The 25,000-nt window shown below is 44.8% G+C and overlaps 1 protein-coding gene across 1 annotated transcript in view; it reads right to left on the reverse strand.

The window, feature by feature from the left end:
• arhgef49 (Rho guanine nucleotide exchange factor 49) overlaps positions 1 to 25,000 on the reverse strand; it is a 48,574-nt gene that overhangs the window by 12,054 nt on the left and 11,520 nt on the right. The window contains exons 2-4 of the mRNA XM_029459437.1: positions 7,202 to 7,254; positions 5,826 to 5,970; positions 938 to 2,571 (exon numbers count right to left, since the gene is read on the reverse strand). Of these exons, the coding sequence (XP_029315297.1) occupies positions 938 to 2,511 (1,574 nt within the window). The 5' untranslated portion in view covers positions 2,512 to 2,571; positions 5,826 to 5,970; positions 7,202 to 7,254. The remainder of the gene's footprint in view (positions 1 to 937; positions 2,572 to 5,825; positions 5,971 to 7,201; positions 7,255 to 25,000) is intronic.

Consider the following 25,000-nt stretch of genomic DNA (forward strand, 5'->3'; position numbering starts at 1 on the left):
TTCTTTCATTGTCGATTAAGCGGTTTATTATTTTCTTGATTAATCGATTAAAAATAGTTTCTCAAAGCCCAAAATGACAATGTCTTGTTTTGTCCACAACTTAAAGATATTCAATGTAAGAGTAAAGTAACCAGAAAATATTCACATTTTAGAAGATGGAATCAAACAATTTAGATTATATATATATAATATATCCGATAAATCGACTGCCGATTCATTTAATAGTCAATACTAATCAATTAATCTTGTTGGTAACACATGCTGCAAAGATTCTTTGTTCTCCTTCGTCGACCTGCAGCTGGTTTGTGTTCAAAGGTGGAGACAACACAAAAGGACTTTCACAACTTTGACCTCGGCAACTTGGCAGTGGTGGGAGAAGTATTCACATTATTTGCACAAGTAATAGCAGCAGCACTACAGTGAAAAAGTCCTGCGTTCAAAGATATATATATATATATAAATATATATATATATATATATATATATATGCCAACAACTGATAATAAATGTATTTCAGGTAATTCAGAAATAATGCTGCTATTACATATAATAAGTATATAGGAGTTGGTCATAATAGTTTTATAAGAGCATTTATGGTATCCTTATCAAAAATGAAATTAGCCGATAATATATTTAGTCCACTGAAGAAATGTTATGATGCAAAAATAGGTCTTTGCTTTATATCCTGTTAAAAGTGAATATCTTTGGGTTCAGGACTGACAGAACAAGACATTTAAAAGACATCACCTTTCACCACTTTCTGACATTTCATAAGCCAAACGATTAATCGAGAAAATAATTAGCAGATTATTCGATAATGAAAATAATTGTTAGTTGCAGTCCTACTGTAAATACAAATTATACAACGCATTGTATTTTATATGTTCGTGAAGTATCTGAATACTTCTGATAAACACACACTGCCTCCCAGACTAACCTCTTTTTGATGAGGTCCAGTGCGGAGCCGATGAGGCCGTCCTTCATCTTGTAGATCTTGGCTCCGTAGCTGGAAAGGTCCGTCCCCTCCAGAAGGAGCGCAGGGCAGCAGCTGGAGGGCCGGTCCCAGTTCCCCCTGCTGGGCGGGAAAGGAACCGACCCAGCTGGTTCCAGACTGCTCCTCCTACGCCTGGTGCTCCCGTCATCTCCCCCTGCAGCGGGGGCCTTCTCCTGGGTGGAGCTGGCCAGGGGCTGCAGGGGTGAACGTGGAGACGGGCCTGTGCGGATGGGAGAGTATGTGCTGGTGACGGAAGTGGAGATGGGAGCTGAAGTGCCGTTACAGCTCACAGTGATACAGGGAGATCTCTCTGAGGTCCTTCTGCTTATTTCTCCCTCCTGAGGGACAGTCCGATAAGAAGGATGCATCTCACTGTCTGATATTCCTGCTTCTTGTGGCGACTCACCCTCAGATTTTCCAGATACCACAGAACCCGCTGTGGACCCTTTGTTCTGTTCTCCCTCTTTCTGCCTCATCCTCTTAAACTCCTCAAACGTGGGGATATGTAGGCGTCCCATAGGAGGTCTGCGGCGCTCTGATCCACCCCCGCTACCTGTAATGTTGTCTGTTGTGTAGGATGTCTTAACCACTTCCGGGCTGGATGGGGAGCTGTGGAGAGCCAGGTTGGGGCTGCTGTTCTGCCGCCGGAGTTGTAAGCGCCTCATGACCTCCTGCTTAATCTCCTCGGGACTGGTGATGCGCATTGTGCACGGCGGCCTGGACCCAGCAACTGTTGAATTCACATGATGTGCACCCTCCAGTTGGATGGGTGCAGCACCTGGGGTCGCCTGAGGCCGCAATGGGAGGGGCTTCAGAGGCTCGACTGATGACCTCGCACTCTGGAGGCGGAGCTTCTCCCTCAGGCCTTTCCTCACATCCCATTCGTCGACGGCACCTGGAAACAGCACCTGAGGGAAGAGCGGTAGGTCCTTCCTGGGAAGCCCATGTCGAGGGTAAAACGCCAGGCTCTCTTGGTTGGGTACCAGTCCGTGGGCCCCCACCATAGATCCATCTGGTGGCCCATCATACCAGTGGCTAGTGGAGGTGTATCGTAAAATAAACTCACCATCCATGCTCCTGTAGGGGGCAGCACTGAAAGCACACAGACCAGAATCTGCCACATTGTTCCAGTTCAGGTTCTCCATACTCCTGTAAGGCCTGTTGCTTCCTGTGTAGTTGCAGGAGCCCGGGCCCGGCCCCTGACCTGGCCCCATCCCCAAAGGGCCCTGCCTGTTGGAGCAGTACCTCAGCCCCAGGTTTGTGAGCAGGGTGCTGCTGTTACACCTGGCCATGAGAGGGAAGGGAGGCCCGTGGGAGCCTGGGTAGAAAGGGAAGCTGGGTCTGTGTCGGTGGAAGGAGGACAAGGGGTCGGGGGACAGAGGGAGGTTGGCGATGCAGGGCTCCATGTCTATGAGGAGGTCGAAGGGGGAGGCGCAGCCAGCAGGAGAGCCGACGGAGTCCGCAACAGAGGAGGTGGAGGGGTAGTCACATGGTGGTGGAGGCTTTACGTCTGGCATGGCTGTTGGCTGAGCGAGCGGCCCTCAGACACACTGTCAGCAGGTACCAAGATCTGCAGCCTGCAGAGACACAGACAGAGTAAAACATTCATATGAGATATAAATACAAAGACATTCATGAGTTGTGTACATGAACTTGGGTTGAGCGGTGAAATAAGTCACTGGAGAACATCAAGTCTGCATTAATCGAGGTCAATATAGCATATTGTGGCGATGGGAATACAGTTTTACAGATGATGGCACAGTCCACGCACATATTAGAATATTGTATAACCACAGCTCTGGACACAGAGACACTGGCTCTGAAGCGAGAATAATCACATTCATTTTATATAAATGGCTCCCTGTCTACCCCCTCAGGCTTTTCTTTTTTTTCTATCTATGCAGCAAGAATAATAACAAAAGGGATTATTGCCCTGCTTGTCAGGCTATTAAAACAAGAGATAGAGAGACAGATACAGAGCGACAGACAGTGCAGGAGGGAAAAGAGACAAAGATGAGACAGAGAGAGAGAGGAAATGAGTGTGACGCTAAGAGAAGAGGTAAGCTGAGGGGACAGTAATGAAGATAACTGCTCGGCTGTCCGCCTGCGGGCCGGCTCTGCTCTTTCCTACTGACTAATCAGACAGCAGTTGTAGATTAGCCAGGAGCCGAGAGAGCTGGCAAGACGGTACTGGATGTACTGCAGCTCTTTCACTCCCTGTACAAAGAGCGACCGTCCAACACAAACGCCCGTCATCTGCATCTCACATTCTGTCTACATCACAATCAGCAGTCGGCTGTGATTATGACTGCGATTATGAAACAGGGATTCAGAGGGCTCATCCCTGATGCATTTAGTGAATAATAAAACCCAAATCATCTTTACACTCCAACACTCCCTGATGCCAAAGCACGAACAGGCCGCCGCGCTTCTCTGCAGCTTTGCAGTAATAGATGAATCTCCATTCCTCACATGCTTGGATGTACGCAAGGCTGCATCAGTAACCTTCAGCGTAACAAGCTCAGGCGGTTTCCCTCAAATCTCATTCTAGGATTTTTTTTAATTAATTGTTCTCCACCACAAAAAAACGAGATATCCTTTCAACAGTGAGGACTGCAACCCAGTGGAAGTCACTGGGAATTCATTCATAGAAAAACAGGGTCTCTTCCCAGCTGGACGTGCCTGGACACCTCCCTAGGGAGGCACCCAGGTGGCTCCTTACTAGATGAACCACCTCAACTGGCTCCTTTCAACGCAAAGGCTCTACTGAGTCTCTCACCCAATCTCTCAGGGAGACGCCGGCCACCCGTCTGAGAAAACACATTTTGGCTGCTTGTACCCGTGATCTCGTTATTATTTTATAATCTTTATTATATTAATATTTTCATATCACTACGATTGTATATTTTCTTTTCAATTTGTTGCATTTAGTTTTGTGATGGAATCATTTTTACTCCTGGTACTAAAAACCAAACAGGGATGTCAGTGTTTAGTTAATCTGGTGAATCAGAGTACTTCAGCACATTTATCTAAGAGACTTCAGACATGCTAGCTGCTCTGTGAGGCTGTACTTAGACACAGTGGTGCTTTGAGCTAAATGCTAACATCAGTATGCTAACATCACAGCAGTAATATGCTGATACTAAGCAGGTAACGTTATGTTAGCATGCTAGCATAACATCCCTTTGCTCTGCGTGGGAGTGAATTAAGAGTTTTCTTTGATATGTGTTTTATCTTGAGGCTTCAGACACAGATGTGTGTGTGTGTGTGCATAGTTTTGATAGGAGAAGAAACCCTGATATGTGGTATTTGGCTTTAATTAGCATGAGCGTGTGTGTGTGAATAGCAGGCAGCATGCTGCTCAGCACGCCTGTGCCCCTCTCTCTCTGCTTTTGTCTGGTTGAATTACTGCCAGTGTAAAGGCTCTCTGGAGGTCCGCGCTCGCTCTGCTCTCTCTGCTCTCTCGGTCACCAGAGCTAACTGTGAAATAACTCATCGCTACCAGCAGGACAGTAAATCAGCCACCATGTCCCAGCATGCACAGGGGCTGGTTTCTCCAGATATGATGGCAGAGTGTGTGAAGAGGAGAATAAATCCTTTATGTGATAGGATTCACTGTCAGAGTGTCCCCATTATTAACTACACATACAAACCTCCATCTTAGCAAGTCAGTTTGTGTATTATTGAGTCTTTAAATTTCAGATTTTGTTGCTAAATGTTTGTGGACACCTCTGTTTTGTGTACTCTTGATCTAAACTGTTTTACATTGTTTAAACTAGGCCCTTCATGCTATCAGCAAGCAGCAACCTCCGGGCCTGAACAGGGAAGCTAATGCAGAAGTTACTTAAAGCTGCATTCTCTCTAATAACCAGCTGGGGGCTACTCCACTGCTTGCAAAAAGAAGTCTGCTTCTATAGAAGTCTATAAGAAAATGACCCTACGTCTCACTTAATTTATTACCTCAGTAAACATTTTCCTGACGAGTTTATGATCTCTCTCACTGGCTTCAAGTCTTCAATGTTCATTTTGTGAATTATGCTCCCATTTAGAGTAAAATCGACATTTAAAGCAGGGTATGCTTCAGGGCGAGGCTAACTTATATTTTACATGTCGCTAACAAGACGGCCAAAATGCCAAACTAAAGACTTTAAAACTGTCGTCCTCAAACCAGTGACGTCCCAGTGACTACATGCACTTCTTATATACAGTTTATTGCTACCATATACAATAATATTTCAGAAAGCTTTGTGGCAATGGAAATGGCTTTCCCAGTGTAGTGTGGGAGGACTTGACTGGCCTGAGCCCTGACCTCTGACTGGCGGACTGTGAGCCAGGCCGTATCAACATCAGTGTCCTCACTAATGCTAATGTGACTGAATGGGAGCAAATCTCTGCAGCCAGGTTTAGAAATCTGGTGGAAAGCCTGAAACCAGAAGAGTGAAGGCTGCGACAGGAGCAGATTCATGCACAAACATGTTCAACAGTCACATATTGGTGTCATTTTAAGGGGTATATATTATTTTGCTTCAGCCAATCATTGCTGAGATCTCATTCGCCAAGTCTCACGTCTCATTATGAGCAGAAACCTGCAGAAAGTGTTGATGTGGCAGATCGTCTACTGTTACTGTGTAGTTCTTTCTGTGCATGTGCACATCAGTGTGATCTTATCTGTGAGTCAGTGTCTATGTTGCTGTCTCCCCTCCTCTCTGGCTGGGCAGAGGTTATCTAACAGTATCATGTTGCAGAGATCAGGTTTGGAAGCAAATCCTCCTGTTGCAGCCAGCAGTTCCTGCAGTTGCTGGCAGCGTGCCGCCTGAGCTTCTAAACTTACCCCATTTTAATCAAGCCTCTACGCTGCTTCTCTCCCCCTGCAGGTCACTGGTCAGATCCCAAAGTGCCCGGCTTCCTCTTCTCAGTCTCCTCTCCGGGCAGCGATCTGTCTGGAGTTTCCAGAGCCAGACAGACGTGACCTTGAGCTACAGGTAGAGAAAAAGAAGAAGAAGAAAAAGCATATCAATCAAGCCGCTTCTTTTGGAACATAACAACAACCTTTCATGGTGAAGCGATCGCTCAGCCAAGAGGCGAGACGAGGAGACACACCGAGCAACAGAGACTCGAGGCTGGAATAGCAGATCGCCTGATCCTGTAAAACAAACCATGTCCTCCTTTCACACTTTGAATTAGATGTTGAGACACTTACATAATTAGTGTTTCTCCATCAGGAGAGAGTAGCAGATTACACGCATCGCCCCAAGAGCTTGTGTGTGTGTGAGTGTGTTGAACTAGTCACAGGTTTCTTTAAAACAGCGGGCGGATAATTAGACAGTTTTATATTTACAAGCAACAACACAGATGTCGACTAACAATTGTTTATCTTTACATCAAATGTAATCTTTGTATTCTATGAACAGTAACGTGCAAGAGAGGAAACAAACGCTGGTGCTGCCTGAGCAGGAGACACGGAGGAAAGTTAGTTTTGAGCTACATGTAGTGAAATTACACGGTTTTAAATAAAGAATAAAAGGAAACAAAAAATACTTACTTATTGGCCAAGCCAAATAAGTAATGACAGAAATTAAGCTAAATACATTTTTTATATGATTTAATCAATTAAAAAAATGTGTCCCAGTCAAAAAATATACAACAATAAAATATAAAATCAAAATATATAATACAAACATATATAAGAAAGTTCCCTATCAAATATATGATAAAATTGGAAATAATTAAATAAATATGTAGATGCATTGCTGTCACTGCTAAAGAAATATTAAGGCATAAATAAAATGAAATAGATAAAGGACACCATCTGCACAATGAAAATAAATAAGATCAAACTTAATCAAAATAGACTGGAATGTAAGAAAACACAAGACAAAGAAAAGAATAAACGCAGCGAGATAAACGACCCTATTTCCACACATAACTGCACAGCATGTATGAATGTAATGTAGGCCAGCAGGCCTAAAACAAAACACTGAACTGTGCATCACATCAAAGACTCAGACAGGGAAACACCGCTCTGCAGGATGATGAATAATCAGCACACACACACACACACACACACACACACACACACACACACACACACACACACACACACACACACACACACACACACACACACACACACACACACACACACACACACACACACACACACACACACACACACACACACACACACACACACACAAAGATCCCCACCTCGTCTTTAAACACAGCCGCTCCACCAGACCCTGCATCCAGCACTCCAGCATCTTCAGCCACACGATGAGAAAAAAAACAAACGTTGTCATTCAAAGCTCAGGTCACATGCTCTCTGACGCCCATCTCCCCTCCCGCCCCCCCAGGGGATGGAGAGCGCTGTGGCTGCATCATCCAAAGTTTTGACAAGTGGCTGTCACTTAGAAATGACCCCCCCCTCCCTCCATCCACGCCTCCATCCCAGGAGAGTTGGGTGATGGACAGGGATCCTCCCTCTTTCCCGTGCAGTTCTCCTGCTCCAGAAATGATCCAACTTTCACATTTTGTCGATTTAAAAGAGATTCTAAGACTCTGACTTCTCTCCTCTCTCCTCTTCTCTCCTCCTCTTCTCCCTCTCTCTCCTCCTCCTCCTCTCCTCCTCCTCCTCTCTCTCTTCTCCTCTCCTCCTCCTCTCTCTCTTCTCCTCTCCTCCTCCCCTTCTCCTCCTCCTCTCTCTCTCTCTTCTCCTCTCCTCTCCTCCTCCTCTCCTCTCTCTCTCTCTCTCTCCCTCTCTCCTCCTCTCCTCCTCCTCTCCTCTCCTCCTCTCTCCCTCCTCTCCTTCTCTCCTCCTCTTCTCTCCTCCTCTCCTCTCTCCTCCTCTCTTCTCTTCTTCTCCTCTCCTCTCCTCTCTCTCCTCTCCTCTCCTCCTCTCCTCTCTCCTCCTCTCCTCCTCTCCTCCCCTCCTCTCCTCCCCTCTCCTCTCTCTCCTCTCTCTCCTCCTCTCCTCCTCTCCCCTCCTCTCCTCTCCTCTCCTCCCCTCCCCTCCCCTCCCCTCCTCTCCTCTCCTCTCCTCTCCTCTCCTCTCCTAGCCGCTCTGACAATCCCACTGAAACTGATCGGCTTTTCCGAGGAGGGAATTAGAAATTGGTTATCGCCACCGACTGAAGTAACCCATTTATTTATTTTATTTTCCCTCTTTCTATCCGGCGAGCGTTTTAAATCGCTGAGCCAATTCTCTGCCGTTCCAGCCTGTTTCATTCATCCTCTGAAGTGTTTCTCAGCAGACTGTGCACACTGTCTTATTACTGATCTGTGTGTGTGTGTGTGTGTGTGTGTGTGTGTGTGTGTGTTGCAGATTGGATGTTTTTTAGATCCTACACAGTTGTAGAAGAGGTGATAATAATGTGCTCCATGCCTCTCGACACATCCAGTGTTCCCTGCAGACATGAAGACTCACACCTCCGTCTGTCTGGGCCAGCTTTATGTGTGTGTGTGTGTGTGTGTGTGTGTGTGTGTGTGTGTGTGTGTGTGTGTGTGTGTGTGAGAGAGAAAGAGAGAGAGAGAGACAGAGACAGACCGACAGAGACACACAGAGAGACAGACAGACAGACAGAGAGAGAGAGAGAAACTGAAAATGTCATCACTTCATCTTCATGAATATGTATTATGTGCTTCCATCGTCTCAGATATAGTAAAAGAAGTAAACATATTCTGCTCTCTCACGAGAATCGTTCCTGCATAAACATCCTGATCCACGAGAGAGAGCAGAATCAAGAATCAAAAGAATCCATCAGTGGAAACCGTCGTACAATAAGAAGAACATGTTACATTTACAGTGTTCTTCATCCCATAATATAAAATGTAATGCCCAAATAAAATATATAAAAGCGGATGTAATCATCACCTCTGACGCTCACAACAACTGAATATATTACGTTTTTACAAGCAAGTATTTGAAGTTACAACAAGGACTTGGTGTCTGCAGTCTGTCTCAGAAGTCAGCATCACTCAGGGAGCACAGTGGTTTGAGTTAACAGTATTTAAACGCCCTTAAAACCGACATGGCCTTCACCTCCCACCGCTGTGTGCTGTGGCTCAGCAGGTGTCTGCAGCTCTGTGGCAGACAGACAGGCTAACGTTAGCACAGCTGGAAGGCGTGGCAGGAGTGTGACAGACTGGAAAGGACACATGAATGCATGAATGTGTGTTTTTAACTCAGTTTCAGACTTCTGTCCACGCCGGTCGCTGGGTTTTTTTAAATAAAGAAATTGGGGGCTTTGGAAAACAGTGCTATGAGCGGCTGAATCTGAAAGTGTGAGCCTCTGTGTGAGATAAGTCTGCTCAGACATGCGGGAGGACTGCAGTGTGTGTCTATACGTGCTCGAGTGCACCGACACGCTGCGTTTGCCTTTCAGCTTGTGGCAGAAAATGTCAGACCGCCGTCCACACGTTGTGTGTCGGCATGCGGTCCCGTACACCGAGGGCTGCTGTGATATTTCACTTTGCACCCACAGCGAGCCTGAACACGGGGGCCAGGGGTCCACACTGAAACACAGCCGACTGGTTTCCCAGTTCTGAGCCCCTGCAGCCACAATAACAACAGTGAGCGAGGGAGCAGAGAGCGAAACTGTAAGGCCGACAGGTGAGGAGGCTCGACAGGTGAGGAGGCTCGAAGGAGCAGCTCACAAGTCGTGAAGTCATAGTCAGCATCAAATGCAAAGCGAACACTATCACCGCCTGTCTTTAAATGTCACATCTTTCATTTGCATGACATTTAGCTAATATCACACAGACACACTCATTTATCCCCGTCGAGCTGCAGACATGGGTGTAAAAACACTTTCTATCTTTATGTGGTGTTCAAACTCACTGATGCCAGCGAAGCTTTGGGGCTTGGAGACGTGTGTTTAGACATATTTGTGGAAATCTGTGAGTGTTTTGAACATCCTGAGCAGTGATGAGTGGATCTCGGTGCAGGAATAGCTGAATAGCAATTATTTAATAGCTAAATGCTTTAGCAGAGAAAAAAAAGGTTGAAACTACAAATGTTTACGAGTGTTTGATCCTTTAAAGATAGATTTTAATTTTATTTTATATATGTGATCTCTTAACACTGAAAACAAACCAAACTTAAGTGGCATATAATCTCCTTTAAGACCAAAACATTTAATCAAATATTTCCTTATTTGGATATTCAAACAATATATTTCAGAGAACTTGTAATAACTTGTCAGATTTGGACAAAAACGTATTGAAATGCATCAAAATCTTTGCCTGTCGACGCTACAACAGCCTCACAGCAGAAAACTTCTTACAGTATAATGCAGATTAAGATAAAAACCAACTCATAAACATGTCGTCATGTGTATCCTGCAGGTTTGCATAAACAATCTGCCCGTCTGATGCTTTACCTGTCTGTCTGCCTCTCAGTGTGTCATCCATTAATCCCGCAGTTGCATCTTTATCCCTGTGAAAGTCCATCCACATAAAGCTCCAATCCTCCCAGCGTGATCTGAGCTCAGCGTCGGCCTATTGATTGAGATGATTATCCGCAGTGTCTTACATAAGAAGTCCTGACCGCCATTATCATTATAGATTCCTGCATACAAGCAGGATTTGAGATGGGGAAGGATTTCTCCAGCACAGGAACATTATTGCCGATTTGCAACCTAAGACTTCCGGCTCAGATATGATCAAAACGCTGTATTTTAGGGTTAAACTTTTATAAAATGGCATAGAAACAAATAATAAAGGTTTTCAGCTCAAGTTGTTGTGATTAGTGTGAACAGTTAATACAACAATCAGTCAGTGAAGTGAAACTAATCCTTTGTTATCGTAAACACCAATAATCTGCTTAGATTTTCTTTATTTTATAATGTGATAAATCAAATACTTGTTTGTTACTTCATAATCTTGCCAACCCGACAAAGTGAGCTCTTTGAAGACACCACTTTAAGCTCTGGACATTTTCTATATTTTGCAAGCTTAACGATTAACAAATCAAAAGGTATTCAATAATTAAAAGTTTGAGCCTTACATGCAACTGAGAACAATGACTCATCCAGCTGAATCACTATACAACTGATACTTGTTGCTGTCACACACACACACACACACACACACACACACACACACACACACACACACACACACACAGGTAATAAGAAACTATGGCCCTGATGAAGTGAAGTGTCTCTGTCAGTCAGAGCTCCTGAGAATCAGTGGAGGCTGAACATTAACTGCTACTTGAAGTCTTACTTTACTAAATGGCTGAGAAGACTACAAGTTTTAAAAAATGGTCAGGTTGCATTGTGGGCAATGTAGGCGCCAGGTTGTGACAAGGAAGAAGAATGCAAGGAATAAAAACTGTCAAATTTGAGTCTGATGATGTTTTAAACTCTTCTAAAGCAGCGCTACCGTCGCCATATATGGGGAATGATGTGGGACCAAAAACATTTTAAAAGACTTCTGTGGACTTTTAATAAATCAGAAAGATATTCGCAGCACGTGAACGCACCACTGGCCTTGGCCTTGGCGGAGGTCTGTGTTCTTTTCTAGTTACTGAATGTTTCTGGTGAGCAGCCGACATCTCATCCCCACGTCGGCAGCTACAGCAGCATGCACAAGGTCGGAAATGATGCCGCTCCCATTTTTATTCTTCCAGCGTTAAATGAATGCAGCATGAGGAAGACTGTAACACACGGGGAGCTGGAGGAACTCAATTAGAGGAAAAGGTTGTAAAGGGAATAAAAGCTTTCAGCCTCAGTGTTGCATACAGATGCTGGAGGATTTCTTCAAAGGCAAAATTTCCATTTTTCCCCTCTTAAGACACATTCCCACACACACAGACACAGAACCCCCCCCCCCCCCCCCCCCCCACACACACACACACACCCTCCTCAATGTTTCCCATTAGCCAGTGAAATGTGGGTTAATGAGGCACCACCCGGGGGCACCGTCAGCTACACCTACACTGCCGGTCTCATCAGAGGGAGGGGAGGCAGGAGAGTGGGCGTGGGCCTGCAAGACACTAAGCACTGCAACTTCAAAGGTGGAAGTGTGGAAGTGCAGTTAATTAGGCAGAGCAACGTCGGTGTGTGCACGGACGACAAGTCTCCGGGGAGATGAATGGAGTCGTACGGAGGAGACGTTTCACTACGACAGCTGAGAATATCAAGTTATTCTGAGCTGCAGAGTTCAAATGAAAATGAAGTCACTGTTACGATGGCACGGCTGTGTGTTTAGAAGCAACAGGAAGTAGTATTAAAAACACAAATTTAGACAACAACAGGTGCAAACGCTATCGTTCACCTGCCGAAGATCGTTTTCCGCTATAACGCTCCACACTCGTGAACTCGTGTCTCGTGGTTTCATTAGAACTGACCCTCCTGGATCATATTTCAGTTTCTGTACCTGAAGCAGCACGTCCATAGCAACATACATACACATGCACACAACATGCTGATTACAATCAGGACATGAAGCTCTTTCATTTCCTCCGTGCACGAGGTTGCGACTTGCCGATGAGCTAAAGCCGAGTCTGTGCCGTGTGTTAGCGAGGCGGGTCACATACTCATAGAACTGAAGTTACATCCTGGTAACTTGTACTCTGCGTCGTCTCATTACTGAATTGGACGGGTTGCAGTGGAGATGGTATCTCTGTGTGTTGTTAGATATCTGAGCCTTTCAGAGTTGGTCCTCTTGTGTTGTGCACAGTTCAAATCCTCCGCTGACGGTCAGTCACAGGGCTGCAACTAACCATTATTTTCTCGAGCAATAGATGAGTTGTACCGCCATTGTGCCCCTGAGCAAGGTACTTCACCCTGAGCTGCTCCAGGGAGACTGTCCCTGTGGTGAGTTCACTGTGGGATCAGAGAATCAGAGAACACAAACTTTATCGATTATCAGATAGTCGGCAATTAATTTAATCGTTGACAACTAACCGATTAATCTTTGCAGCTGTAGGCGCGTAATGCATCAACACATGCAGTAATGAGCCTAAACAGGCAGTGAAGAAGAAGACAGCTGGACGTAAAAGATAATAACAAATCATATAAAACATTAAACAATTAGAAAATGTATTCAAAATGTGTGTTCGACACAACTCCACCTTTAACCTTCATCACAGCCAGACTTTATACGCTGGGTCTGAGGACACACATGTTGTCTGTAAAGCCCCCTAATTTGGGCTAATTTGTCATTTGTGATATTGGGCTATATAAATAAATTGATTGATTCATCAGGAATCCAAAACGGCTATAATCCTGACGTGGAGTTACATTTCTGAGTAGTTACGGCAGCTGCGTGCGTAGTCCATTATGAAGGTGCATGCACCACAGAAGGGTTCAAATAAAAGACAAATGCCACTTTATAATGCGTCAGTACCGACAAAACAACCTGCACTGTTGTGTCCTTCTTCTTCTTCTGTGGTTCAAGGTCATCTCCGTCTCATTTATATTTCATGTGTTGGGAGCTGGAAGTGTTGCAGATGAATTATACAGACAGGAGATGACCTGCGAGCGAACACCTTGCGTCTTCTGCAGAGCTGCACACGTTCAAAGAGGACAAAAGAGCGAGTCTTTCCGGAAGAGGAGAGGCGGTTCAAAGGAGCCAAATCATGCAAATGATGACCGGCGCCATCGTAGGATATGAAGCCTTGTAATAAAGATAAAGCGCTCTGGACAGAGAGCCGCTTTGAAGGGACACAAGGAGGGTCTGATATCCTGATATGTGTCTTATTAAGCTTGATCCAGTTGTTATTTTCAGTGGAGACTTTGTTTATTTATCTTATTACATGTCCCGAGCCTAACAAGCTGAAGGTTTGACTGTAATAGAGAACCTTGCAGTCGTCCTGTTGTCCTGTATTATCTGCTCCAGCTGTTCTTTTAATTCAAATAATAATAGTTGTTATTCATTTGCGGCAACATTCTTGTGAAGTTATTTTTGTTGCTGTAAGAACTTTAAGAAAAAGGTTTTGATGCAGTTAATTAAACAAACGTCTTCAGTTCATCAACTGACTGATTATTGATGCTTCTCAAATGTGAGATTTTGCCATTTTCTTTGTCTTATACGTTAAACGTATATACGGTAAACTGAATATCTTTTCTAAATTGTTAATAATTAATTGCAGAAATTAATTAGCAGATTAATCGAACACAAAAATCATTTCTTGTTTTGATTTCTTGTTCAGAACATGATACCCAGGGCTACTTACATTTGAGTCACGTTAAGACACACACACACACACACACACACAGTTTGTGGTCAATAACAGACACATGCAATCGAAGCCTGCATGTCTGTGGCTCATGTCTGATTGATGAAGCAACAAGCCATGTAATTACCCAGTGATCACAGAGGAACACAAGCCTTGATAGAAGCAGGCATAATCTGTGTGTGTGTGTGTGTGTGTGTGTGTGTGTGTGTCACCTAATCAGCAGAGTGACTTTCTGTCACGGCTCTACTATCACCCGATGAAGGGGTTATGGATCTCAATCAACTTGTTGGCTGCAATCATAACAACAGCTAACCTGTAGAGCGACAGGTAGATGCAGGCTACACACACACACACACACACACACACACACACACACACACACACACACACACACACCAGATTAAACTGTACATCTTGCAACATCCATGCTGCACTGCGGGGATTGAAACCCCATGTGTCAGTTTAAAGTACCGATCTTCAAACAGGACGCTTGATGAACAAGTTCGTGAAGCTCCAACTGTGTGATGTATGTTTTCCTCAGAGGAGTAGAAATGAAGCGCTCCCTTCATCGCGGCTGCACGATGAATGAGTAAGAGCCTCATGGCAGAAGGAGAGAAACTAACAGAGAGAGACAGAGTGTGATATAATGAGTAATCTCTATATTTAGCTTTGTGTACTGCTGCGAGGAGAAGCTCCAGCACTCCGCTGGCATTAAGACACGCTGAGAAATAACACACCAGGACACTCGCCCGAGGTCGAGCGCTCTGATGCACCATTTCAAATCAAAAGTACCTCCTTCATAATGTTTCTTAAAGCTTTCGAAATATCCTCAGATCAACGGTTTCAATGTAATCATTCATTCATCGTCTTCTGCAGCTGCTCAAGTTGTCATTCAGGCTTTCTTCTGTGTGGAGGCCGGAAGGTCTTCTCTCCCACACGATGACGCTCTTTCTTTCCTCAATGATCCTCCACAGAGAAACACAAGACACTGGATTACACTGCTATAGGTTGTGACAAGTCATGGATGCGCTTCTCAGACACCATTAGCCAGGTTTCAGGACAAATGCATCGCACCGCATACATCGAGGTGAAAGATTAGCAGTAAGAAGAAGAGCCGACACGACAACACTGAAGGAATCCTGACCGCGAGAAGCTGCCTGACATGATGAACTTATGATCCCACGCTACTTCACAACCAAACTCCGTCTGTAATAGTCTGTATGTAATATTGTGCTTTTAAAAATGTATTTTAAATCATGTAGTTGTATATACACAGTATGTATGTTATGACTGATGGCTTTGTGCTCATGTTACATGAAGATGTCTTGCTGTGTGTTGACCTGAATATGTGTTAAAGATGAAGCAGCGGACGTCTCACACAACTCAACTCTGACACAGCAGCCCGAACAGACCAACTGTTGAAACTGTGTACGCTGTATGTGGCTCTAATTACTTTGCAAGGCCAATGTTTGTGCTCAATACACACACACACACCCCCAGGGTGTTTTCATTTGTCTCTTGTCATTTCTGCAGGGGATCGTAATGACATCAGCAACAACAACACCTACATTAACAAAACATCAACAGTCTGCTCACATTCATATCCATATGCTCACACACACACACACACACACACACACACACACACACACACACACACACACACACACACACACACACACACACACACACACACACACACACACACACACACACACACACACACACACACACACACACACACACACACACACACACACACACACACACCGTCTGACCTCATTCCTACAATCTGTCTCCTGGGAGAAAAGGGAAGAGGTAGAGGAGGAGAGGGAAAAAAGATATGAGATGAAACGAAGGGAAGCAACGTGTGCAGAGATGAATTCAGACGAGGAGGTGTGAGAGTTAAACATGATGACGAGGAGGAGGAAGAGGAGGGAGGAGCAGAGGAAGAGATGGATAGAGGTATCGTTAAAGCGTTAATAAACAAAAGGAGGGTAATACGGCAGGAGAGGGTTTGCTGGGCGGCAGATGGCTGCGTGAGTCACTCCCATCCTCGGGAACGAAGGGAGACGGGGAGATAAGAGAGGGTGAGCTGGACGGAGAGGAGAGAAATACAGCTCCACTATGGAGGCAGAGAAAAAGAGAGAAAGGAAATCATTCATATATCCCATCAAAGCGCTCGTTGAAGCAGAGTGTCAGTCAAGAAGAGAACAAATAGACTCTGCTGTGTTGTATTCTCCTGCTGCGTCGCATGCAGTCGATCCTTTACTGTCAGGAACACAAGTGAATAAGAGGAAATGTTTCATTGATGCTTTGAGAGCAAAGAGCCTCTTTTCAAAATAAGAGCGCACACTCTTAAAGAAGTAGTGTTGACACAGGATGAAGGATGAAGTACTAGGAGTAGTACTACCACAGAAATACTGTTATTCTGAGTAAAAGCTCATTTCAGAATGACATGTGATATTACCGGGTTATAATTATTGATGCACGTCTGCATCACTAAAGTTGCAGCTGGTAAAGGAGAAGGTTTTATTTTTACTATATATACTGCCGGGCAGCTTGTGAATTTCCCCAAGAGATCAATAAAGTTTTATTTTGACCTCTAATAATACAAGATTAATCATTTGTTCATTATATTTTGTGTCATTAATCTGATTGAAATGAACGTAGTGGAGTAGAAGTATTTCTTCTTCAAATGTAATACTGAATCTTTGACTATAATAAATAATAAAAACGACTTCAATACTAAACCAATTGTTTTTAAATTCAGCCACGCGTTCTCTTCACCGCCTCCTTTCTCTAAATCAATGCTGCCCCTTGACCTGGCTGAGGGGGGGTCAATGTTTTCAAAAGGCCTTTCATGTCAGCTCATTGTCAGCTTTAACAAGGATCCATCACACATACATCATGGCCCGTTTATCGACCCGACCGGCTCCTGCAGACGCCTCGAAGAATCTGTATCTGCTGAAGGCGGTTTGGATGACTCACGCTGAGAGAACGAGGAGGAGGGAGGGAAATGAAAGAGGGGAGAGGAAAACAGGAAAAGCCCTATTTCTTTCTCCTCCAGAAGCCAAGGACATGTTTTTAATTTACTTAAACTGCGCAGGGGGAGGAGAGGAGAGGAGACAAGGAGAGGAGACAAGGAGAAGACACAAGGAGAGGAGACAAGGAGAGGAGACAAGGAGAGAGGAGAAGAGAGAGGAGAAGAGACAAGGAGAGGAGAGAGGAGACAAGGAGAGAGAAGAACAGACAAGGAGAAGAGACAAGGAGAGGAGAAGAGAGGAGAGGAGACAAGGAGAGGAGAGAGGAGACAAGGAGAGAGAAGAACAGACAAGGAGAAGAGACAAGGAGAGGAGAAGAGAGGAGAGGAGACAAGGAGAGGAGAGGACACAAGGAGAGGAGAGGAGACAAGGAGAGGAAAATAGACAAAGAGAGGAGAGAGGAGAGGAGACAAGGAGAAGAGACAGGGAGAGGAAAGGAGAGGAGACAAGGAGAGGAGAGAGGAGACAAGGAGAAGAGACAAGGAGAGGAGAAGAGAGAAGAGGAAACAAGGAGAGGAGGAGAGAGGAGAGAGGAGAGGAGAGGAGACAAGGAGAAGAGACAGGGAGAGGAAAGGAGAAGAGACAAGGAGAGGACAGAGGAGAGAGGAGTGAGGAGAGAGGAGAGGAGACAAGGAGAAGAGACAGGGAGAGGAAAGGAGAGGAGACAAGGAGAGGAGAGAGGAGACAAGGAGAAGAGACAAGGAGAGGAGAAGAGAGAAGAGGAAACAAGGAGAGGAGGAGAGAGGAGAGGAGAGGAGACAAGGAGAAGAGACAGGGAGAGGAAAGGAGAAGAGACAAGGAGAGGAGAGGAGAGGAGAGGAGATGAGAGTGTAGGGCTGGAGGGATGTAATGATTAGCAGCTTAGAAGAGGAGGGAGAGTGGGAGGGAGAGTGGGGGAGGCATGGTGTGGGGGGGGGGGTGATTGTGGGGTCAGGTGGGTGTTGGGATTGGAAACGAGGAGGATGGCGAGCCATTGATCAACTGTCCCCACTGTTTACAGGAACCTGACTTACAAGCATCAACACACGACGGCGGTATGAACTCTGATGTGTGTGTGTTTACATTCTGTGCATGTCTGCAGGTGTGATATATTATAGATTTACAATTGTGTGCACAATCGTTAGAGCTCGGCATCGTTTGCATTTCTCATCTTAGTAGCAAAACTTGGGGTGTAGCTGTAGCAACCAGCCTGGAGCATCGGACATGTCCTGGTCGTTGACTGTAAGCTGGGTTTTGTGCGGTGGACGTTCTTATGATTTGGGAACATCAGTCGTTATTATTCAGGTTTTTATACCCAAATGTTCTCGTTTAACAAAAGTATAAAATGTCTAAACGCCGGCAGCAATAGATGCCTGAACTAAATACAGTCATTTAAACCAGAGAGTTCAGAACACAACTCACGTGAGCAGCTTTCAGGTTTTGATGAAGAGGAGATGCTTCACACTGTACGCTCCCAGACTGGTGCCACTTTATATTCTACAGCAGGTACTCCCACTAGATTCTCACAACAGCAGCGGAAACGTTTCTGCAGGCGGACTCCAAAACATCCCAAAGGACTCTTCAATCCCGATAAAGTTCAAGTCATATCTCCATAACTATACATGTCACGATATAGCAAATTTCTGGTAATGCAATGAACAATGACACTATATGTAATAACCACATGGTGACGCCTGTGTGTGCACCTTTGAATTAAATACTTCTGCCTATAAGAAGAATTTTCTAATTGTAAGAACTTTAGTGCAGGATGAATATAGGTCGAGACTATATCGCGATTGAAACGATAAAGAAAAATACCGGCGATAGACGTTTTTATATCGTGATGTTATATTGCACATCCTTAAAAAGGGAAAACTGCAAGTGTTAGTTGGACACACAGGCTGCTGCAGCGCCCGCCACACTGGACTGCATCTTTTTTATCAATGGCAGATGGAAATTCCTAATTACTAACCCCAGGAAGCCTTTAGCTCCAGCTAACCGGTGGCTACAGAGATGATTAGCCTAGCGTGAACCTTCTCAGCCCCAAGTGCAAACCTCTCTCCTCCCACTCCCCACATCAACATCGCTATGCAAACCTGCCGGTGTCAACTCAATTTATTTTCCAATTTCCCGCAGGGTGAGAGAGTGCCTCTCACTCTCGCTCCCTGTCTGCCATCTATCACTCTACAGCTCTCTATTATCTGCTCCTCTCTCTCCCCGTGTGTCCGCTCCTCTTCTGTCTTATTTGTCTGTTTGACAGTTGAAATTTCATCTTGCGTGCTGAGCTATTGTCTTCCTGCGAACTAGACAGGTGAGCCGGGAGAAGCAGACAGGTAAAGTATTTATAGTTTGAATTAGAGACGTCCATTTATTGAATTAGGGGATCGACTGTTAAGCAGACGACTCTCTAAACAGCATCGGAGGCTCCAGTCATATCCAAAATATAAAACAATATCTCGTCTCATCACAATATCCATATAATATAGAAAACATTAATAAACACTTGTCCTTATTGTATCTCCACTCACACCTCATTATAGTGTGTCACAATAAATATACATCTTTTTATATATTTATACTGATTATAAAGTGTGTGACTACTGCAAGGGAGTAAAAGAAAGTTTGTTTTGGTGCAACAGAGTTTATTTCCCGACGCAATAATTAACATTCAAACGAATGTCATCGCATGAAACATCGATTAGATTGTGTTCAAACATTTAGCACATGGTCATATTCATCGATAGTGAAAAATATTATTATCATTATATGGATTTGAACTATGTCCCCCAGCCCTGGATGCAGCTCCAGTTAACATATTCATGCTGCTCTGGGAACACACACACACACACACACACACACACACACACACAAAGAGCCGCGGAGGAATACACTATCGACCAAACAGGAATTTATCAGCCTCAACAATTAATCTTGTGGGAGGCGGGTCTCTGTGTGTGTGTGTGTGTGTGTGTGTGTGCCTCTGAGAGAGAAACAGGGCTAGACAACAGGATAATATTGAAGATATATTTGCCGCTGCCCGCCCCTGACACACACACACACACACACACACACACACACACACAGAGGAGAAGCTCCTCACATTCCCTCTACCTGCGGATCATGTAACATTTTCAGACATGGCCGAGGATCTCGCCGGATCTATTCATCCTTCTCTTTCACCTTTTGAGTAACATCTGCAGGTCAAATGAGCGAACACACAACAGGCTTTTAAGACGCTTCATATGCACAAGGCTCTGAGTAAGCAAACATAAGGTTGTAAAACTGAGCTGTCAAAAGAGCCTAACAGAGATATCTGTGTCCATGCAAAGCATCACATTACACCTGCTGCCATCCCCGGACTTTCCTCCATACAAGGCTACATGAATTATTGAGCGATCCCTGCTTTGTCACTACTACACCTCCGATTGAGCAGAATAAATATTGGCTGCGTTCACCGTTCATTTATATAAAAACAACACGCTGGAACAAGGGGGGGGGGGGGGGAGTGGAATGATGTGGTTATACAAGAAAGATTAAAAAAAGAGAATACATGCAGACCTGTCACTCACAAAGCAGAGCACATGCTTCCTCCGTGTCTCTAGTTTTTCCACCGGCAACAACTATCACTCTGCATTTCTTTTCTTCTGATGCTGCAAACTCTTCACCACAAGAAGATAAACGTCAGGACATTCAGAGACATATCTGCAGGTTCTGTGCACTCACCTTTGTTGTGGAGGGAGTGTGTGTGTGTGTGTGTTGGTCGGTGTGTGTTATGAGCTCCGCAGCGCAGCGAGCAGCCTCTCCTCTCCGTCTCGCTCCCACTGCGAGCTGGAGCAGAGTGTGTGAGAGCGAGAGAGAGAGTGTGTGTGTGTGTGTGTGTGTGAGCCCTCTCACTGGCTATTGTTACAAAGACGGGAGCCAAACTGAGCATGCTCCAACATGAACAGCCCTTGTGGTTGGCATGGAAACCAGAAAGCGGTTGCCGTGCTTGAGTTGTGAGGTGCTTTCTGTTCCACACACACACACACACACACACACACACACACACACACACACACACACACACACACACACACACACACACACACACACACACACACACACACACACACACACACACACACACACACACACACACACACGAGCAGGTGCTGCTGCTGTGTCATCACCGTCTACGTTTCGACACTTGATTAATCTTCATTTCTCCTTCGTTTCGTTCTTCAGACAGAATAAAGTGAAGCTGTTGTTTCAGCTCCTGCATGAGAAGTGATCCACACAGTGCAGAGTACACCTCGCGTTTAAGCCGGGGGTGGGGGGGGGGGGTGGGAGACACTGGAGCTCATGATCATGCTTAAACTCAATTAGTACACATGATTTACAGACTTAAAATCTCAAAACAATCCTGCAACAGCCGGATGATGTGCAAACAAAACCCAAGTGCACAGCTTCAGTCTTCGGTCCCGATGATGTGTCCATATCATTGTGCATCCCTAGTTTAAATTAACACGCTGATACAGTATATCTCAAAAGTGAGTACACCCTTTAGATTTTTGCAAATATTCTGTTATATCCTTTCAGGGGATAACATTATCCTACTGAAACTTTGATATAACTTAAAGTAGTCAGTGTGCTGCTTGAATAACAGTATAGATTTATTGTCCTTTGAAAATTACTCAGTACACAGCTGTTAATGTCTAAACAGCTGGCAACAAAAGTGAGTACACCCCATAGTGAACATGTCTAAATTGTGCCCAAAGTGTCAATATTTTGTGTGACCACCATTGTTATCTAGCACTGCTTTAACCCTCCTGGGCATGGAATTCACCAGAGCTGCACAGGTTGCTTCTGGAATCTTCTTCCACTCCTCCACGACGACATCACGGAGCGCACGGATGTTGGACACCTTGCACTACTCCACCTTCCTCTTGAGGATGCCCCACATGTGCTCAATTGGGTTTAGGTCTGGAGACATACTTGGCCAGTCCATCACCTTAACCTTCAGCTTCTTCAGCAAGGCCGTTGTCATCTTGGAGGTGTGTTTAGGGTCATTATCATGTTGGAAAACTGCCCTACGGCCCAGTTTCCGAAGAGAGGGGATCATGCTCTGCTGCAGGATGTCACAGTATATATTGGAATTCATGTGTCCCTCAATGAAATGCAGCTCCCCAGTGCCGGCAGCACTCATGCAGCCCCAGACCATGATGCTGCCACCACCATGCTTGACTGTAGGCAAAACACATTTGTCTTGGTACTCCTCACCAGGGTGCCGCCACACACGCCGGACACCATCTGACCCAAACAGGTTTATTTTGGTCTCATCAGACCACAGGACATGGTTCCAGTAACTCATGTTCTTGGATTCATTGTCTTCAGCAAACTGTTTGCGGGCTTTCTTATGCATCGGTTTCAGAAGGGGCTTCTGTCTGGGGCGACGGCCATACAAACCGATTTGATGCAGTGTGCGGCGTATGGTCTGGGCACTGACAGGCTGACATCCCACTTCTGCAACCTCTGCAGCAATGCTGGAAGCACTCGCACGTCTATTTTTGGAAACCAACCTCTGGATATGACGCTGAGCACGTGGACTCAACTTCTTTGGTCGACCCTGGCGAGGCCTGTTCCGAGTGGAACCTGTCCTGGAAAACCGCTGTATGATCTTAGCCACTGTGCTGCAACTCATTTTCATGGTGTTGGCAATCTTCTTATAGCCAAGGCCATCTTTGTGAAGCGCAATAATCCTTTTTTTCAGCCGCTCAGAGAGTTCCTTGCTATGAGGTGCCATGTTGTCCAGCATTCAGAGAGAATTGTGCCCAAAACACCAAATTTAACAGCCCTGCTTATCATTTACACCTGAATCCTTGTAACACTAACGAGTCACATGACACCAGGGCGGGAAAACAACATCATTGGGCACAATTAGGACATGTTCACTATGGGGTGTACTCACTTTTGTTGCCAGCTGTTTAGACATTAACAGCTGTGTACTGAGTAATTTTCAAAGGACAATAAATCTATACTGTTATTCAAGCAGCACACTGACTACTTTAAGTTATATCAAAGTTTCAGTAGGATAATGTTATCCCCTGAAAGGATATAACAGAATATTTGCAAAAATCTAAAGGGTGTACTCACTTTTGAGATATACTGTATGTGTCACTCTGCACGGACAATCAATGCGCTTTTTGTTTCATCTGGAAGACTTGTTGTGAACATCATCACATATCAATATTGAGACAAAGTGCAGTAATAAGAACGTTGTGTGTATTGCACCGCTGACCTACATCTACATAAGATATGAGTGTTATTGACTGTGAAGACATTATGCATCAGAGTAGAACTTCATTACAGGACGAAATCAATGTTTTCAATCATGAATTATAATAATTAATGAAGCACTTGTCTTCACATATCAGCTTGGATCTAATTAAGTCTCAACTGTAACTTAATAAAATCCAATTTTCTTCATTAATATGCACATTTATTTACTCAGCAGGATGAAGTCTAATCAGATCTTCTGCTCCGCTGGAGAAACATGTGTCGTAAGAATGAATAATTTGAACAGCATCAGACACAAGGCATGAACGTTGCGTAACTGCTGCACAGATTAATGCTCAGGCTGTCGGGACATGTGTCCCCTGCTGCTGCGTGTTGTAGTGACAGTGTGTTGGTGTGTTGGTGTGTTGGTATGTTGGTGTGTTGTAGTGACAGTGTGTTGGTGTGTTGGTGTGTTGTAGTGACAGTGTGTTGGTGTGTTGGTGTGTTGGTGTGTTGTAGTGACAGTGTGTTGGTGTGTTGGTGTGTTGGTGTGTTGTAGTGACAGTGTGTTGGTGTGTGTTGGCCGTAATCCTGACTTCCTGTGGGAATAAGAGTCAGGAAAGGCCCCATGTGGGAATCAGCCAGACGGCTCGTGGTGTGTTTGTGTCTGTGTCAGAAGAGTTAATCCAACGTAGAAGTGCGTTAACCCTGCATTCTTTTAAATGGCCAGCAGGGGGTGTCTACGCCGCAACTGTATAGAAGTCTATGAGAAAGTGACCCTACTTCTAACTTCATTTATTACCTTAGGGAATATTATAAACATGAGTTTCTGATCTCAGTCGCTAGTTTTAAGTCTTCTTCAACACAGAATGAGGTTTTTTTTAGTAAATGATGAAGCTGAAGATGCTTTATAAAAGGTGGAGCTACCTTTGATTGACAGGCCGCTACAACCGTGTTGTCCAATCTGGGAGTTGAGTTTTCCTTTTCACATGAAAGTTAATTGGACATTTTTGGTCGCCTACAAATGTCTACTAAGTTCAAAGCTCCAAAAAAAACAAGATGGCGACGGACTCAAACCAATTGGTGACGTCACAGTGACTTCTTATAAACACCCCGCCCCTTCTTTTCTTTCCAAAACATCACTCACAGCGAACAGAGAGAACAGATATCAGGTGTTGATGGAGCCTTTATCAGCAGTCGATGCAGCCCACTCGCCGTGGGGAGTATGTCCACTAAGCACCTGCTGTTCTGCATCTCAAGGAGGAACACACTAAAACGGTTCTCCAATATTTTTTTTTTTTTGGGCAATGGGAATTTATTCCAAAAATTAAGTGAATAATTGGCATTACTGTTGACATTATTCATGTCAAATCTACTGTACGTACACAGACAGTCAGAGATGTTCTGACTGCAGGGTATGCGTGTGTGTGTGTGTGTGTGTGTCCAAGTTGACCCTGTTCTGTTATCAGACCCACACAGAGGTCTAGGTCGTACTGACACCGAGGGGTTTGAGATGTGACGTATCCACTGAGCTGCCCTGCTCCG

Source organism: Cottoperca gobio, chromosome 21 (genome assembly GCF_900634415.1).
Source record: "Cottoperca gobio chromosome 21, fCotGob3.1, whole genome shotgun sequence".
Lineage (NCBI taxonomy): Eukaryota > Metazoa > Chordata > Actinopteri > Perciformes > Bovichtidae > Cottoperca > Cottoperca gobio.